The sequence below is a fragment of the Bacillus rossius genome, chromosome 13 (assembly GCF_032445375.1).
Source record: "Bacillus rossius redtenbacheri isolate Brsri chromosome 13, Brsri_v3, whole genome shotgun sequence".
In the NCBI taxonomy this organism is placed as follows: domain Eukaryota; kingdom Metazoa; phylum Arthropoda; class Insecta; order Phasmatodea; family Bacillidae; genus Bacillus; species Bacillus rossius.
Window position 1 is genome coordinate 17,724,033 of NC_086340.1, and position 18,293 is coordinate 17,742,325.

The following is an 18,293-nucleotide window of genomic DNA, read 5'->3' on the forward strand; positions in this document are numbered from 1 at the left end:
TTTCCTGAAAGGATTCTCTGGTATACAAGACTTTATAATGCTTGTGCTCATAATGCTTGATATAATAATGCTAATGCTATTAATGCTTATTAAAACTAAAAGAAAGAAAAAAACATTATGGAAATCAAACACTTTATGGATTTTCAGATGTTTGAACTGCAGAGAACTATGCATTTCAGATGCATATAAATGAAACAAACTGAAAATTTGACTGTTAGTTTATTCTTTTAAAAACACCTTCGCAATGACTCAGTGATTGTAAATCCAAGCCGCCAGATGTTGGAAAAGCAGCCCCCACACTTGCCACATGAGCGCGACAAGTCTGTGAATACGAACGAGCAGCCTAGATGTACAGAATGGGTTTCAAATAGTCATAGAGGGATCAACCCATCTACCCTTTAAAGAGACTGTAGAAAGAAATAAACACACTCTTTTCTTAAAGCTCTGAATTGTCACCCAACAGGAATGAAACATAATTAAGGCTCAATCTTACACTCAATGTTTTTTTTGCTTTTTTCCTTTTTGTTAAGGACTATTTCTATCATTTTTTTTAAATTCGATACCTTCCTTGCATTAGTTGTTCTGGCAAAAATATTTATATCATAGATGTAAAATGATAATTATTAAATGATAACTATTAAACCCATGATATTAGACTAAGTTCATTAATATTGAACATATTTGTGGCCGAATAACAAATGCAAGGCAGGTAGCACGTTAAAATTTTAGATAAAGCCCTGAAAGATAAAGTAATGTAAAAATGGAAAAAATCTACGTGTGTGTGTGTGTGTGTGTGTGTGTGAGACCAAGCCTTGATGACAAAATGTTTTATCACAACTTATACCTTGAGCACAAACCAAATACCACTTCACCCATCTGTCACATGCCATATGCAACAATGCAACAATTCTGACATACATAATATAATTTTAAAAAATCACCTCCGTTGGAAACAAAATGTTTAAATCACTATCACAGAACAGGTGAACCACTAGAACTGCTAAGAGTGAATGATAGCCTCCTAAAGACATAAAATTATAATTACTACCCTGCTGCAGAAAAACAGCAAAATAGGAAATGACGTACGACGTACGGATAGAGCTTCACTTCCTTTTCCGTATGACAAAATATATTCTTTCAATTGTGGTACACTATTTCCTTTGATTATTCACTATTTAATATAATTTCCACTTTAAAGTATTATAATCAAACAAATTATATTTTACCTTAGTTTAATAACAATTCTTTATATTTAAATTGTAGGTACCTATATTTAAATATACTTTTTTACAAACTGCAAGTGTGTTTTTTAACTATATTGCATAGATTTTTTTTATTCACTTAAAATAGAGAGTTCATTATGCAACAGACTCAATGTTGCTTGTGCACAGAAATGCGGGAATTTCATGCTGCTGGTATGGAAATCCAGCCCAGAGAATCTGGAAACAATTCACCGCCAATCACCCAATCACGAAAGACTCGTCCAAATGGAGCCAAGGTGTTACATTAGTAAGCGCAGTATTCCAAGACGTTTGGGTAAGATAGTGAATAAGCACTGCCTTGTTGGGACACAACTGAGGGGCCGTATTTCAGAACGTGTCCAAACTGAATCCCTGTAAGGAAACAAAACAGCAACCATTTTAATAAACAGTGCCCTGTGCGGGGCTCGAAACTGGTTCAAACGAAATCTTGCGGACATTTGGCACCCATTGATACAATTATTACGACAAAAATCCTTGAGATAGCAGCACCAACGCACAACAATTGAACAGTCTTTCTAATTTTTAAAGTACTTTTTAAGTTGCGATTATATCTTGTTATGACCACTTAAGTGTATAAAATGTATTCTAGGATGGTTTCACTATTATAGAGTTTTATTTGCACACCAATGCACTTGGTACATCCCCCGATATTCACAAAATTGAATATATACGAGTTAATGGCAGGTCTGCCATCTGGATGATATCAACGAAAACATGAGTTCTGCGCATGCGCGTAATTAGGGCAACAGAATGGCAAAGGATAGGACAACAACATCTGTTCCCTAAAATTAGGGGACTAGCCGTGTTCTATTGTACACTTGAAATATGTTTAGGTTACAGGTGTAGCATATTCAACTCCTACACCCTTATTTTTGTGTCTTGGAATAACACCCATGAAACGACTCAAATTACAAAACTCACTTGTTTAAATCATGGCTAAGCCATTTTGATTTCTGTTTCTCCGTGGTTTCCTGAATTGATCAGAGGCAAATGCTGGGATGATTTCTAACTACAGAACAGGGCCGATTGATTCCTCAGTTTTCTTAAACTGTGTCGTTGGATTTATTCATATGAAATGACCTCGTTGTAAATGAAATGTTAAGGCTTGATTTGCTCACAAGTTGGTTATTTAATTTTCTTTCAATTATTATCATATACCTAAGGGCTATTTCTGCAAATTTACAATAGCTGTCTTACCTCACAACAAATGACAAATATCTATTGCGATAAATCTACATGAACACAAACAGTCCTTACGCAAATAAAAGTTCCAAAAATTAAATAATGAAAGAACTGTGTGAGACTGAGCCAAGATCACGGCCAGCTTAACATCTGAGAGGGGCTGATAGGTGGAGCCAAATATTCTCCATGGAAAATTACACCAGCAATTAATTATTTGCTATATGTTCAGCAAAACGTTGTCATAGTTTGCTCCAAAACATCTTCCAGTGTGTTTATAATTGTTACGTTACATTCCAGAAAAATAATTTGGCTCTCGGCAGCGGGAGCACCATTTTTTTCCCGCAAAACTTGAATCGGAGTGCTAGGGTAAAGGAGGCAAAGATATTATCAGGAGAGGGGAAATGGTGCCTGCTGGGTAGACCCTGTACCGAGCTAGAAGGGGAGGGGGGGGTGTATCTGTGTTGGTGAGGCGGGACGATCAGTGCGGTGCGCGCTGGTGGTTACAGAGCAGTGTCGTCTCTGAACTGGCGCGCAGTCTTCTCGTCATGCTTGGCACAACTATGAGATTTGAGCTGTGGCCATAATATTATGTGGCGGGAAGAAATTAAAATAGAGGCATACTGGAAGTACCTTGAGTGCATTACTCTGAAAACATGCGTTTTCGACATTCTGACTGTTCTAAAAGTACAGTTTGAAATTGAACTTGGGGAAGGGAACCGCTGAAACGTCCTCAGACGCCACCGACCCATGAGCTTGAGCACGCCGGCCAGGAGGGCGCCCGCGGCGTGCCGCAGGCTGAGGAAGTGGGAGGCGACCCGACCCTTGGCCGTGACCACCAGGAAGCGGAGGGCGCGCGCCAGGTCGTCGAGCAGCGCGTCGCGGCTGCGCTCCACGCCCTTCTGCAGCAGCTGGCTGAGCCGCCACCGGTGCACCTGGCCGGGGAAGTTCAGGCTGTCCACCTCGAACTCCCTGCGCAGCCGCCACACGCGACGCTGCAGCCCCGGCTCCTCCCGGGAGGGTCCACATGTACACTGCACGTCTAACAATCAGAGAGCGGTCAACGAATTCCATGAACGACGGCGGAGTCGCGATTAACCGAGTTAATGTGGACTGTGGCTACCTCGGGAAACACGGATGTAATAACAAAATTGTGTTGGTTTTTAGCTGGTCAGATGGAATCATTTTTTTGGGGTGATGTTTTTCCAGCGTTTCTTCAGTGCAGATTCTTTCAAGTCACTCCATGATTTGCCCAACCAGTAAATGGCATCTTTGAGGTTATTCCCTTTGGGCATTCGACAACAGTCTAGGGTTCTCAATCAAATGTTTTAATGGTAATGGCGCTTTAGATTGGCTTGGATAATCCATAACCTCAGTTAATGAAAGCCCAGTTAATCGAGACTCTACATATTGTGTAACGTCAAGTCGAAACTAGAGCCTTAAGAGACCATGAAGGGTTGTCAGATGATAACGGAGCATTGACGTGAGGCATTTGTGGAGGAAACAGGATTGCCGAGAAAAACCACCTGCTCATGGCAATGCCCACCAGGTTTTTTTTCCACCTGCAAAGAATCTTCGGAACCGAACCGGGATGGCCTTGGTGGAAGGCGAGTGATCAAACCACTCAGACACCATGGCCCTGTCGGGAACAGGGGAGGTTTCAGCCCCTTAAGCTTCCCACCTTCCCCTTGGACCCACCACTTGTCAGGCCCAGTGGTGGCAGCGATGGATTTCAGTAAAGTATTCAAGACTTTGGTTCGCGAGGTGACCCGACTAATGTGGAACATCACAAAGGTAACACCAAAAAAAACTACAAGTAACTAGCCAGAATCACTACATGCCAATTTGGTCAAATAATTACTTGGGTAAAAAATTTTTCTTGTAAATTTCTTTTTGTTCCTAAGGAATGTTACCGAAAGAAACAAAAGGATAAACAGCATAGTTTCGTATTCATTCACTCACTATACATGGAACTGTAACATCCCTGGTGGGATCTCAACTCTTAATTACTTTAATCCGACATTCTATGTTTTGGCACATTCTGTAATCAGGCACCAATGGAGCTGCTTGCATTCGGATGTTTTTCCGGCTGTTGACCTAGGCTGCAATATCACATTACTGCGCTGCAGGCCTTTTTGGTCTGTTCAGAGCTTGTGGTTACTGTCTGTTTTCATTACAGTACAGTGTTTCCTGTTTTATAGCTGGCTACATTTCACACTTTCTGTTAAAACTATATTGATGTTCGACGTCGACAAATACTTTGCAATTAGTTTAAGTTTTTAACATTTTATTGATAATTATGGGGCCACATTCAGGACTTGAAGATGGGAGCTAGGGTCTTAGCCAAGATTTTAATTTCACGTTGGGATATTTTTTCAGATTGTCAGCCAGAAATTTTTCGTAGATCATTGAGTGATTTTTTTATTAATTGCCAGCTTATAATGTACTATTTTACATAAAATCTAGAAAAAAACACAAAATCATGTTATCCCGTGTTAGCATACACAATACTTGAAGATCAACTACAAAAGTTACGAGAACAGCTATCACGTGAAAGTTCGGAGAGAAATATACACACAGATATGCACACTACACTCCTACTGGGAGATGCTTAACTATTTTAGGGATAATATATCTGCATCAAACTGCTCAAGAGAATCATGATTAATGGTGTGAGGCTTTGCAGTTAAATAAAATGTGATAACAATTAAAATTAATATTGATTATTACAAACATATAAATTCAGTTTGAACAATGTTAGGAAAATGAATGTGCATTTAATTATTTTCCCCTGGGAAAGGTCAAAATACTGACTAGTAATGTTTATCATAAATTGGAAAATGGGTGCATCACTGGGAAATGAGCCATACAGTTGTTTCAATTGTTACTACGTAAAAAAAAAATACGTAAAAATAATTAACAGTCAATTTGAGATAAGGCAGCAAGGCACCCTTATAATGACATTAAGTGGGCAGCCAATACAACAACTTCAGCGGAATGTGTCGAGAGTTTGTCATAATTAACGTGGAAAATTTTTTTTTACAAATTAATTTCATTTAGTTTTAAAATTTTGTAATAAGTACTAGTTTTATTTAACTTTGTGGTGTATTTTTATTTCCATATATGCATATCTTGACTTTAAATTAAATAAATTCTTAATTTGGTACGTTATACACAAGTTAGGAGTTGATCATCGCAAAAAGATTTCACTGGTAGGAGAAACACAAATTTTAAAGAAGGTGTGCCATGATGCTTTCCTTCTTTCCTTCCACCAAAGATTATGCTGTTATTTTACAACTACATACTACCTATGTGGTCTCCTACTCAGTGTGTAGTGTGACTTTCACGTTCGATCCCCACAAAACAGGTTCAAGTATTCACTTATAATCTCTCACTTAAAAGTATTAATACATAAGTGTATATATTAAACATTCCTTATTCCGCAGCTTAAACTTAAAATTCAACACTCTAAGCATTGTCATAATGATGTGCATGCACATTCAACAAGTTGATGGCAAAAACAGACTACACAATTTGTTAGTTCCAGAAATTAACAACACACACAACACATTCCAACAGTAAACAGAAGCATACTTAAATATATATATTTATATATCACCCCACCTAAAAGTAAATGTTCATGAAGATGTGTGCGCATCTGAAAATTGGAATTAATCAAGCAGTTTCTAAAAAAAATTCAATTTTTTTTTATGTAAACTTTCCAGTTGTACCAACTGATTTCATAATGCACAATCAATTTGTAAAAACCCTTTTTTAAAGCTTTAGGTAAATATTTAAAATCCTGAAAAATAATTATTAATTAATTTCATACTGTCAGTTTAATATTTGCAATTGCTTGTCACAAAACTTTGACTGTAATAATGAGAACAGTTTTCTACTTCTACAATGCTAATGTTTACAGTCATTTTCAAACTGTTAATACATTTTCTGTAACAGATACCAAACACCCATTAATATTCACACACACAGAATATGTAACATTACAGTCATTGCCAAGTATTAATTAAGAAGAGCATAATTAATAAACATTAATAATTCTTGAGAAGACAAAAAAAAAATATGGGGGAAAAATGCATGCAGAGCTAGTGCACTAACTGTCAAATGTTTTGTGTTGCTCAAGTGAATCAGAAAGTAAGACAGAGAGAGATAACATAAAAGTGAAAAGCAAAACACCTCACAAAAATTAACATTCCAAGTCTTGAGAACTGCAGTTAAAAACAAAGGATTGTGTTGTTAACTAAATATGCAAGAACATTCAGACCAATTTTACCCTATAAATATTCACAGAAGAAAAAAAATTCCAAGGTTACTGAAATCAACGAACCAAAACAAGCAATAAAAATGCAACACAGAAAACCCAACAAATGCCACCGGTTAGTGGAACGCTGGTAAGCACGAACTGAGAGCTGACAGCTGACATCACAGGAGCGGGTGCAAATTTCGGGTTCGGTCTCGCATTTTCACAATCTGTCAACGTTGGCGTGTCGTTTCCAATTTCCATCAGTCGTGAGGTGAAAAAACTTTTTTATTTTACTCCTACAGAAATCATAAATGAGTATACAAAAATTTCGAGGTAACAGCTAAATAACAACCCTGACTGATGTGTGTGACGCAATTTGTTGAACACGTGATTACTGCTGACGCCAGCGCTCGGTGAGTCACGGCATTGCAACTCGGGCCGCGGAGAGTCGACACAAACTACGAGACCGAGTCCCGAGCATGGCACGCGCAAACCATCCACACCTGGACCTACCCCCAACGGCGAATATTCTCCAACTGATTGGCACTCAGTTTCTTCGGCTTCCCGTACTTATCCTTGTGCAAGCTTTGGAAGGTAAGGCAGGGCGGCAGGACAACAGAGAGAGAATAACAAACAAGACATCAGCGCAGAGAAGATAAACAGAGCCTATTGAAGGAGAACAAAAAAATAAATATATATATATATTAAATATTAATAGCAGGAAAAAAGAAACTGTAATTCATGTTGGCGCCAGAAAAATTATGAAAATGAAGTGTAAATCACTCAATTTCTTCTCACAATTAGTATTAAACAGAGGGATAAATTTAAAAATACCTTAAAGCAAAATTTTAACTTTAAAAAATATACAAACTAGCTATACATAGTGAATTTAAATAAATAAACATTGGACTGTTTGAGGAACAGAAAAATAAGCAAATGTGTGTGAAAGATTTGGAATCTTGAAAGTACTGAGTATTTTAAACAAAAAAGTACTTTGGAAAGAACAAGTAAACTTCTGTGTTATTATATCAAATTATTATAGGCTGTTTTCAAGCAAATAAAATGAAAACATTGTTAAAATAATGTCGACTAACTAATATAAATAATATCAATAAAAGAAACAAAATTAATTAATTTGAAACCAATTACTGGCAATACTTGACAATATCTTAATTTACAAGGTTGTCTACTGTGTTCATGTCTCAGGTGTTTAAGATACACTAAGTATGAGAGTATCACAACCAATATCTGTTCTGTAATACTTGTCAGCCCAATCATATTCAAGAAGGAATCTTATCTAGCGGACTATGAAACTCTCAGCAGGCCTTGTTTATTTTCAGTTCATGAGCACTGAGTTGGCACTTGGCATTTTGGAGGCCAAATTGCCCGAGGCTTCTGTGAATAAACATGCGACTTACAATCCTCCCTTCAAGAGTATTATAAGTGCATTAACAGAATTTTACAACCATCACAATACATATAAAAAATTCTGTTTAATCACCAGCTTCATTGAAAACCAGATTCACTATGGTTGAACATTAATTTTGTCCTTCCTCAAAGGAAGACTGGTATAAGCAAGTGAAAACAAAATTATCACTTCAACTATTGATACATTTCATTACTTAAATGATGAATTGTCAAATTGTGTCTCCTATATCAGGCTGTCTATAAATACCTGGTGAAACAATATTTTCAATTTTTTTCATCATATAACCTTACACTTTTTTTTATATCACCAGGTCATTTTTATATAATAAGCAAAATAAAAATAATATGAAATAGACGTACTATATGTTGGAACATGTCAAATTTCATGTCAGAAAGCTAAAACCTTCTTGGAAACAACTTCCACAAGATTTAAGTAGACAGTCCTGAAATACATATTTATAATTAATGTACAGCTATAAACTGTAGTGGCTGTAGTGGAGTGTCAAAAAACCAAACGCAAGTTAGAAAGAGCTGGTGGAAATTCATGTTTCGTGGCTTTTATGACCAGTCCTTCAGTTTTGTTACTTTTTCCATAACTTTTTGTGACCTTTGTGACCTGCAGACTTTCTATATGCACCAATGTTGCTAAAATAGATTTCAATGATGGATTTGAAAAATTATTGTCATTGTTATAAAAAATAAATAAAATAATTAGATTACTATTAGCTAGTAGGTCCCAGTCAAAGTTCAGTGTATTTCTGTAATTATTTATATGAGTAATTTAAATATGTATTTTTGATGTAAAACCTAATAAATCACAAGGTATCACTTTTTTCCTTTATTACTCTTTAACTGTAGATATGAATTTTCATTTAACCTAATTGTTTTTTTTCTTTTTTTAATATTTAATATTTTTTTATTGATTTTTGTTCATAAATTTTCTTTTTTATTTATACAATTATTTTTATTATTTGTTATTTATTTATTTATTTATTTATTTATTTATTTGGAGTGAGATCAAATCAGCAGTCAGTAAATGCATTGATAACCATACCTTGCTCTTTATGTTACCTACATTTTGTAAAATTATGATACTGTCCATAAACAGAATAACATAAAGAGTTTGGTGTTATTTTTCTATAAATCAGACAGAAATTTTTTTAATTTGCGTAACACAAACAAGAGGAACCACATACTTCCATGCTATTTTGTTGAATTTACATTTTGGGAAAACAGCAGAAATGACTGCTTGGCTCATTTCCCTACCAAATTTATGGTATCAAAATTTATTGGTTGCAGCTTACTTCAATCTTTATAAAGGACGCACATCATGATTCCTGCTTTACACAGTTCCCATATGATGATTCCTTATTAACAACCCATAATCAATTAATTTCCAGTTAACTCGGTTCTGTGACGTGTTATCGTCTCTAATGAAATCACAGTCAAATATTTATTTCAATGGCGTTCAGATTAGCTGAAATGCACTGTGGTTGGCTTACACTCTTTGAACATTTTCGAGAGCCCTGTTGCTCAGGATCTACTTGCGGTATCCTGTCGCCACATGACTAAGTCACATTTCGACGAGCCTAGCAACATGTGGGCATACATCGAGCAACACGAAAATGTTACTCAGTGGGAAGTATAAAACTGCTGCTATAATGCTGTATTTATCCTTTATAAGTTAAGGAAAACACTCCAACTTTTTTTCAGCCACCAGTTTCAAAAGTGGACATGAAGACATGGCTTCACTCGCTATTTATTTATTTTTTGATAATATCATTTTGAAAATGTGACGATATAAGTAAAGTTGTATTCTAAACCCAACTATGGAGAAATTACAATAAATGAATTTCTGACCATGATGCAATTAGCCAGGTAAAAATTTTAATTATGAATTTTCGGATGACTTTTTAATAGAGGCCTGGAAATTTCACAGATTCATTTGGCGTCAGGCTAAAATTCACAGTACTATGAATACTCTGCCCACATTTGCTTTCATACTGGCTGATTTATTACTGTAGAATCTCCCCTTTGGAGAGGGTCAATGTGATTCGGTCTCTCTACTGTTGGCTGGTAAGTGACTGGATCACAATTGTAGTGGGGAAAGTCGAGAGAATTGTGATCCAATCATCAAAGAATTACAAAGGCATGCATGTTTGCAGTCTACATCATGACCAAAAGAATCCGCGAAATTTCAGTGCCTTTACTTTTTACAAATGGCAGATAGCATGTGTGATGTTAACATATAGGTGAAGGCATTTTTTGCAAAAAAATCAATCTGACAGATTATTAGACTGCAATAAGGTATGCCCGTGCCAGCGGTTTCGTCCATGTAATTGACGGGCGTCTGCAAGAGAAACCATTGCCTTGTCCGGCCAGACCACTCGGGGGGACAAGTTTTCTTCCGCGCAGAATGGCTGCAAAACGTTTGCGACAGCGGACACGTGCCTGAAAGAAACGCAGCCGAGCAAACGTTGCCAAAGTGTTTTCACACGACAGCTGGTCTCAAAAAATCTTTTCGTGGAAAATACACGCCCCTACCAACAGGGGCGCAACAACTAAATTTCCAAAAAAGGGGGTGGCAATATACCTTTTTATAAAGAATCATCGATCCCCTCTATCGAAGCGGGGAAGGGGGGGGGGGGGGTCCGGAGGTCCTCCCCCGGGGAAAATTTTGTATTTCATGGTGGAAAAATGGTGCTATTTAAGCAGTTTTATCATCTAAAAATTGATTACACAGCACTTTCTTTGCCCCCGTTTGCCCCCACTTGAAGGTTTCAGTTGCTGCGCCCCTGCCTACCAACACGGCTGCGGCGCGGCAAACGAAACGACGGGGGCCGACTCACCCGCGCTCGCGCACGCACTCGAGCTGCTTGCAGTGCAGGCGGCGCGGCTCGCCCTTGCCATCCACCGCCACGGCGTCCAGCTCGTCGAAGGACGGCGCCACGAACAGGTCGCGCACGTAAAGGGGCCTGGCGGCGCGCCGGGGCAGCGACGCCCCCCCGTTGGGCCCCTCCGAGGGGTCCGGGGGCCCCCCGCCCGCCGCCGGGGCGTTGAGCGGCGCGGGCAGGGCGATGGGGAACGTCCTCCAGTGGTACAGGAACTGCTCCGCCACCTTGGAACGCCCAAACGCTGCCAGTCAAGTCTCATTACCTCGCCGTGTAACCCTTCGCTACAAGTCCTGCATGGAGACGCACGGCCATACAGCCCCAATACTGCAAAAATTACATTCATAAATTCTTCTTAAAGAAGGGGAAGGCTTTTAGCTCATTATTTAATATTTAATAAACACTCTGTTCAACTAATTGACTTTTTAAGTAAGAACTTACATGATGCAAAGAATGTGATGTATATTATTTTGCATTACAGTACTAACAACCAAATCCATAATTTTTTTAATTAATTTATTGGCAAGTACCAATATGGAGAACCAAAAATTACAGAATATAAATTGTTCATGTTTCAATTCAATTCTATGGCTACTTAATGCTATTAATATTGCAATTATTCAACTTTAAAATTCTAAAACAAATTCTCAAAATTTCTGAGACTCTTAGGATCTTATTCCACTGGAATTTCACTTCTTTATGTTGTAGGTAGAAACAGTACTACAGTGAAACAGTCCATAGCCTTAATTCTCTGTGCTTAGCAGTGTGACGTAAAGCCAGAGAATATTCTTATAGAGGAGGAGGGGGGGAATATGCCCCTCAACCGAACAAGGAGCAAGGAGCTGTAATCAGAAAATCTTATCTTTAACTAATGATAAAAAAAACTATTATTCAAAAAAAATTGTTCTTTTTTTTCCTCGTTTATTATTGTATGGCAACACGGACCTTCCTCCCCCATGAAAAAAAAAAGGTTGATTTCCTAAAAAAAAAAATGTCGCCACCAAATGAATAATTAAATATGCAAGGTATTCTTTCATGGGTGCATGATTCCATACAGTATCCATATGTCGTCGATACGCACATCTTTGATGTTCTGGACGAGCTGTACCACTTCATCCGGAGCGCCCCGCAAGTGGATGTCGAACTTCACCGGCTCCCTCTGCAAGCAAGGAGAGCCCGTCCACTGCCAGTCCTCCAGTGCATACGTGCCATGCAGGGGCGTAGCCAGGGGGGGGGGGGGGGTTTAGGGGTTCAACCCCCCCCCCCCCTCCCTTGGCACCAAATCTTTAATTAATTTCTTATTCATCACTCAAACAAATTTCATATTAAAATTAATAAAAATTTTACAATTACAATATTTAAATTTAAGAACCGAAAACTGCTAAAATAGCACTATTTTACACCTTAAAATCCAAATTTTCCCGGGGGAGGACCCCCGACCCCCCGCTTTAATACGTGGGGGGGGGGGGGGGAAGGCACGCTTCTTAACATCCCCCATACACAAATCCTGGCTACGCCACTGGTGCATTGGTCTGTACCCCTCTTGTGCAATCATTAATTAAGAAACACCCTAAACCCTTCAAGAAAATGACAATGTTAAAAATTTAATGAAAAAAAAAATAACTTTGTTGGTTAGTTCATTTATTACAGATAACCCCCCTATTGTCCATAATTATCTCTGGCACACATATCTAACTCAAGAATAGTGTCCTAACAGAAATTTGTAGCCCTAAATTTTATATTGATCACTAATTATATCTACTTTATAAATAAAAAGTAATACTGTAAAAAAAACCACCTGTTTTAGTTTAGAGGTGAAATATAAAATACATACCGAGAACAATATTTTTTAAACGTATCTTCTAAACACGTGGCCCAAAATTCATCAATTGTATTGTGCATGCGCAAATCGTTGTTTGCTGCCAAGTGGAAACAAAGAAATTTAATAATACATACTAGTATTTATCCATTACTTGCACGCTATCAGTCTTTATTAGGAATTTCTAAGAATTCCCAGTGGAATTTAAGGACTTTTAATGATTTAAAGGTGATAAACTGTTTCCGTACTCAGAAAAAGCATATCTTAGGTGATCACTAAAACATAGTCTTCAAGTGTCAATACATTTTTCATCTTATAATCAGTTGCATACATTGAAAATTCATGTTAGTAATACTGTAAGGTGTGAGGTTTAAACCAAGGTTTATTTAGAAACCATTCACAAAAGAATGGTCTTGCCCACAGAAGTCATAGGAGACATAAAAACGATTTCTGAACATAAGTTGTGTTAGTTATATAATATGGTGACTTACTGAATATTTTGACTTAGTAATCTTTTAACTTAGCCCTTTAAAAATTGATTGTCTGAATTCCAGAAGAATGATGAGTGGGGGGTAGCCACAGCCCGTGTGATCCCCCTTTGAATCCCCCACTGTTTCACTGTATTGTCCATGTATTCCTTGCCCAACCACGCATTTCCCTCATGTCTCATCATTCAGTCTTGCAAGACAATAACCACAATACTGTTACGATTTACCTGCGGGGGTTCGTAAAGGATAGCCCAATTAATAGATTTTATTTCACACACACAGTTTTATTTATTACCACTACTTGTCACTTACAAATAATCTTCTAAATTGGCAAATAATTAACTACACTTAAAGAAATGCCAATTCCCCAGTCACTCGTTTCACACACCTCGCTGGGCCGCACTTCCGGCGCAACTCTGACCGCAGCACCCCTCGTGGGTCTCCGCCGCGGGACTCCGTCGCCGCACTCCGCCGCCGCCGTCACACCCTTCGCCGAGATCCCACACGACGCCTCACTCGGAACTTCACTGACTCCGCCGCGCCCGCGACTCTATCGCCCGGAAACTCCGCCGCGGGAAAACTCCCGACTCCACTGAACTTACTCACTCCCTGCCCTGGAACCTTCGTCCAAGGACTTCGCCACTCTGCCGCACCTGCGGCACTATCGCCCGGAAACTCCGCCGCGGGAGAACTCACTCAGTCACCGACTGACTGACTGACTCGAAGGTCGGCCCAACCTCCTTAAATAGCCCTTGGGTTCCCATCCAGAACAATCGGGCATGTCTCCGAGATATCGCGCGACCTTCGCCGTCGAAATGCCCAGAAACGCATCGTGAGTCCTCGAAGGACGCGGTGGCTGCTCTAAGAACGCCGATAAAGGCGTCTGAGTCATTTTATTCCGCAGTGCGGCCTCTTTTAAGTAACCCGATCTGAGGCAGGTGCGCGCTGCGACGGTCAGGATGTAGCGAGATAGTATGACACGAGATACCAGGGAGAGGATGCGGGTGGAAGGGGGCGCAGACAGGCCGAACGAGTGCGGCGATGCCATGCACTGCAGCCAAGCGCGATCGTAACAATACATTACTCATTGTGACTAGGTGAATGACAATAAATATTTGATAGTGCTTAAAATCATTAAATTAATAAACCATAAAACATATTTCAGGTTTAGTTTCTGAATGAAGACAAATACTGCATCTTCTAATATTTATATTTGTGATTTTAAAAATGGGAAAGTAAGTAGGTATGTAGTGCAGAAAATGAGTTCATGAAATTGAGATTCAGTTCTTGTGATAAATGTATTTACAACTAAAATTTTGGTTGGTAACTTTTTTTTTTTTTTACTAAACATAATGGATTGAAGACATCCACAGCAGAGCTCCACAAATGGTTTTGGAATTTTATTTATTTACAGAATTTTAATTTTGTAATATTCTGGTAGTAATGATCAGACTGTGTCCCATCTGTGGTTTACAATGCTACTCAGTACATACAACAAAGTTCCTAGGACAATGTCACTGCTGGAAGCCAATATGTTTCATTTTAAACACAACTGGCAACTTAAAAAAAATTTTTGCACAAGAAAAATTATTTACACAGAGTACGGTACATTGTGTGCATATGTGTTGCGAACATGACAAGTATTAGTTTTAAGAGTTATTAGGAAGCCTGCATGGCCTTGTACCAGGGAGGAAACTATATGATCCACCTACAATGGTCCTACGATGTTGGAGCCCCATTTGAGAGGGTAGCCACTGACATTGCTGGGCTGTTTCCCACGACTACAGATGGTAACTGGTGTATCCTAGTGGCCATTTATTATTTCAGTAAGTGACCAGGGGCTTAGGTTCTTCCAAAACCAGAAAGCCATCCGCTGTTTATCTAGTGTTTATCCTCATTTGCAGATTCGGGGTAATGACGGAGCTGCACTCAGACCAAGGCCGCAATTTTTAAATTGACTATATTTCAGGAGGTGTGTCGGTTACTGGGGATAATGAAAACTAGGACCACAGCCTTACTGCATTCAAATAGTAAGGAGGGGACGAATGAAAACGGTACATTTGAGGGAATACACCGGAAGAGATGTGGAGGGGGCGGTGTTACGAGGGTAGTGAACGTGGGGCAACAAGACAGGCCAGCTATTCAGCCCGTGGGGCGCGCGGTCCATCACCGTAACGCCTCGCTACTCCCCCCGCTCCCACTATTCCTCAGCGCCTCTGAAGGGTTCGACACGTTCCCAGAGCCCCGCCCGCTAGAAATGGCGCAACTAGAACGCCGTTGTTCTGGAAGCTTCGGGTGTAAAACACTAAAATTCAAAGGGGTGCGAGACCATTTCAGAGGGGTATAAAAACGGCGACGCCAGCCTCAGAGGCAGTGGTTTGAAGAGGGCGAGTGACCCCTTGGTGAGCGACAGCGGGCGACGAGAAACGGGCTACGTGTGAGGAGACCGGTGCATCGGGACTGTGTTGTATGCGACGGACTGAGGTATGGAAAATGTTCTGCATTCTTTAAAGTTTTCTGCTTATTGCACGCATTATACGTCGAAATATGGGCAGTACAAAACATACAAGCACCTTATCCAGATATGAGCTGTGTCGTTTGAAACCCAAGTGCAAAAATCCCTGGCGGCGCCCCTCTCCCTCACTGGTGGATTTCAGCCAGTCCTACAGATCTGCGCCCCTGTTTGCAGGCGTGTTCTATAACCGCCCTCGCAAGGACCACTAGGGCCCTGCAGAGTCTAGATCCATCCGCCACGTGTGTGTGTGTGTCTGTGTGTGTGTCTCTGTATGTCTCTGTGTGTCTCTGTGTGTCTCTGTGTCTCTGCGTCTCTCTGTGTCTGTCTGTGTGTGGGGGGCATGGAGAACCCTGCGCAGTGGAGCGCGCGCCGGTGACCCAGTGACCTTGACGCCCGCGGGTCAATAGCGCCGCCCCGGCTCGCCTGCGCAGCGGGCGGCGTCCCCCCGCGTCCCTGCTTCGAACCTCGGCAAGCGCGGTGCAGCCGCCACCCCCCCCCCCCTCCCCACTTCCCGTTTAATGGGAAATTCAGGAATTTTGGAAGAAGAAAAAAGAAACCTCATAAAAAAAAAGGCTACTCAACGTCGGGGAAGGACGTCAAAAAACGTTTCCCATCTAGCAGAACCAAATTTTATGGTCCCCGTTTCGCAAACGCGTTGTTCGAAATCCGTGATTACAGATGCGGAAATTTCGCGCGTTCAATTGGTCGCAGGGTTGGCATGCAAACCTTTGCACTCTCGCACTGTGTTCCATGATTGGACCGCAGTTGTTTGTACACGCCCCTCCACGACCGCGAGCCAACGAATTCCCAAACTAGGGTTAATCAGGTAGTGCCAATTCACAAGGATAAAAAATCTCCTCGCTAAAAAAAATAAACCAATGGGAAAGCCAAACATGGTTTGATCACATCTATGACTTCGAATTCCGCTAAATTTCCGGCTCTGGACGCAGACTGACAAGTCACAACTTGTTCAAACTTGACACTCACTATCTCAACGGATCAGGCTACCTGGCTTATTACTTCAAATAAATGTAGTGTCAGCATCTGCTGCTGTAAAAATATATTTTGTGCGCACCTCGTATAACTGGCTCATAGTCGTCAGTGGCGTGACAAGAACGCTGTAGTCCTATCATAATGGCCAAACATGTGTGTACGTGTTTCAAGTCTATTCTGTTACCCAATGAACCCGCAAGATCGTCGTGGCTCAACGTAATGGGGGCCGTAAAGGAGGGAGGAGGGTTTTATGGGGGCTATAGGAGGGGGAAAAAAAACAAGCGAGATCAGCGGTAAAAGCTGTATTTTGGCTGTTACAACACATGCATTTTAAACCACACAGGAAACGATGCACGTTAAAAACTATTATCTTACTCTTCAAACCCCTTGTTAATGTAAAGTTTTTTTTTGGATACACAAATTATTATTTTTAATCCCTTCCCGCGGAAAAAAAATTACCGTATCCACCACTGGCTTCTACATAAATCTAGCTTAGACTTCATTAACTCGTAACCAGTGATGATAAGGCAAGGTCCCCCCTTTGAATTAGAGTTAGAGCAATAACGTAGTCCCAAGAAGTCTGCGTCACAGGTTTTCCCTCTACCCGTCGCCCCAGTGTGACGGCGGCGTGTGATTGTAGTCGTTTATCATAGGAGCCGTGATGCAGCCTGTCGTATTCCAACTAGTTTCAGTAATAGGGAAATATCAACAATTTTCGTGATAACACTTTTTTTTTTAACCTGGCATTCATTTTACTTGCAAATACATTTAAAAGGCTTGTGTGTTACAGTCTATAATTCTTTCATTACTCTATTTTTTATTAATTTTCTTTCTCTGTGTTGCTCATTTCTTTTCTTTTCTTTTCTTTTCTTACCATTCAATTCCTTTCCATTTCTCCTTTTTCCCTCTATTTCATATTCCTTCCCTCATTTTCCCTCTATTTCCTTTCCTTCGCTCTCCTAACCACTCTTTCCCTCTATGTTCCTTTCTGTCGCTGTCTTTTCAGCTTTCTTATTTTTTTCATCTTATTCCTCTTATTCCTCTATTCCTCGTTTCCTCGTATTCTCCTTTTATTTTTTTACTTTACAATTTTTGATTTTATATTCTTTTTAGATTTCCCCCTTTTCTGTTTCTCTTTCTCACACTCTTCCTCTCTCTTCAAAGTTCTTGAATGCCTAATAAAATAAGTCTTTGTTTTCCACCGAGTGGATTTAGTTTCACTGGGAAAACGTAATTAACGTCACGGCACGTTGTGTCTTAATTGTTGGCATTCCGTTTTATTCTCAAAGCAGCAACGAGGATAACGGCGTCGCTCTGGCTGATGAAAGTAATTATTTAAACATTGAGCCCTGAAATATTATACTGTGAATTACAGCAAAAATTATACTAAAATTAATTTTACTGCTCAATACTCTCGCCAAATTTCAACTTAGATAGCAGTTGGATAACTACCATTT

The 18,293-nt window shown here is 39.8% G+C and overlaps 1 protein-coding gene across 2 annotated transcripts in view; it reads right to left on the reverse strand.

Annotated features, from left to right (window-relative positions):
* LOC134538292 (uncharacterized) overlaps positions 1-18,293 on the reverse strand; it is a 182,340-nt gene that overhangs the window by 34,059 nt on the left and 129,988 nt on the right. The window contains exons 4-7 of one of the 2 annotated variants that reach the window (XM_063379471.1): positions 12,103-12,180; positions 10,980-11,248; positions 7,216-7,287; positions 3,190-3,413 (exon numbers count right to left, since the gene is read on the reverse strand). In XM_063379471.1, coding sequence (XP_063235541.1) covers positions 3,190-3,413; positions 7,216-7,287; positions 10,980-11,248; positions 12,103-12,180 — 643 coding nt within the window. The remainder of the gene's footprint in view (positions 1-3,189; positions 3,414-7,215; positions 7,288-10,979; positions 11,249-12,102; positions 12,181-18,293) is intronic. The other variant, XM_063379473.1, reaches the window with a different exon arrangement.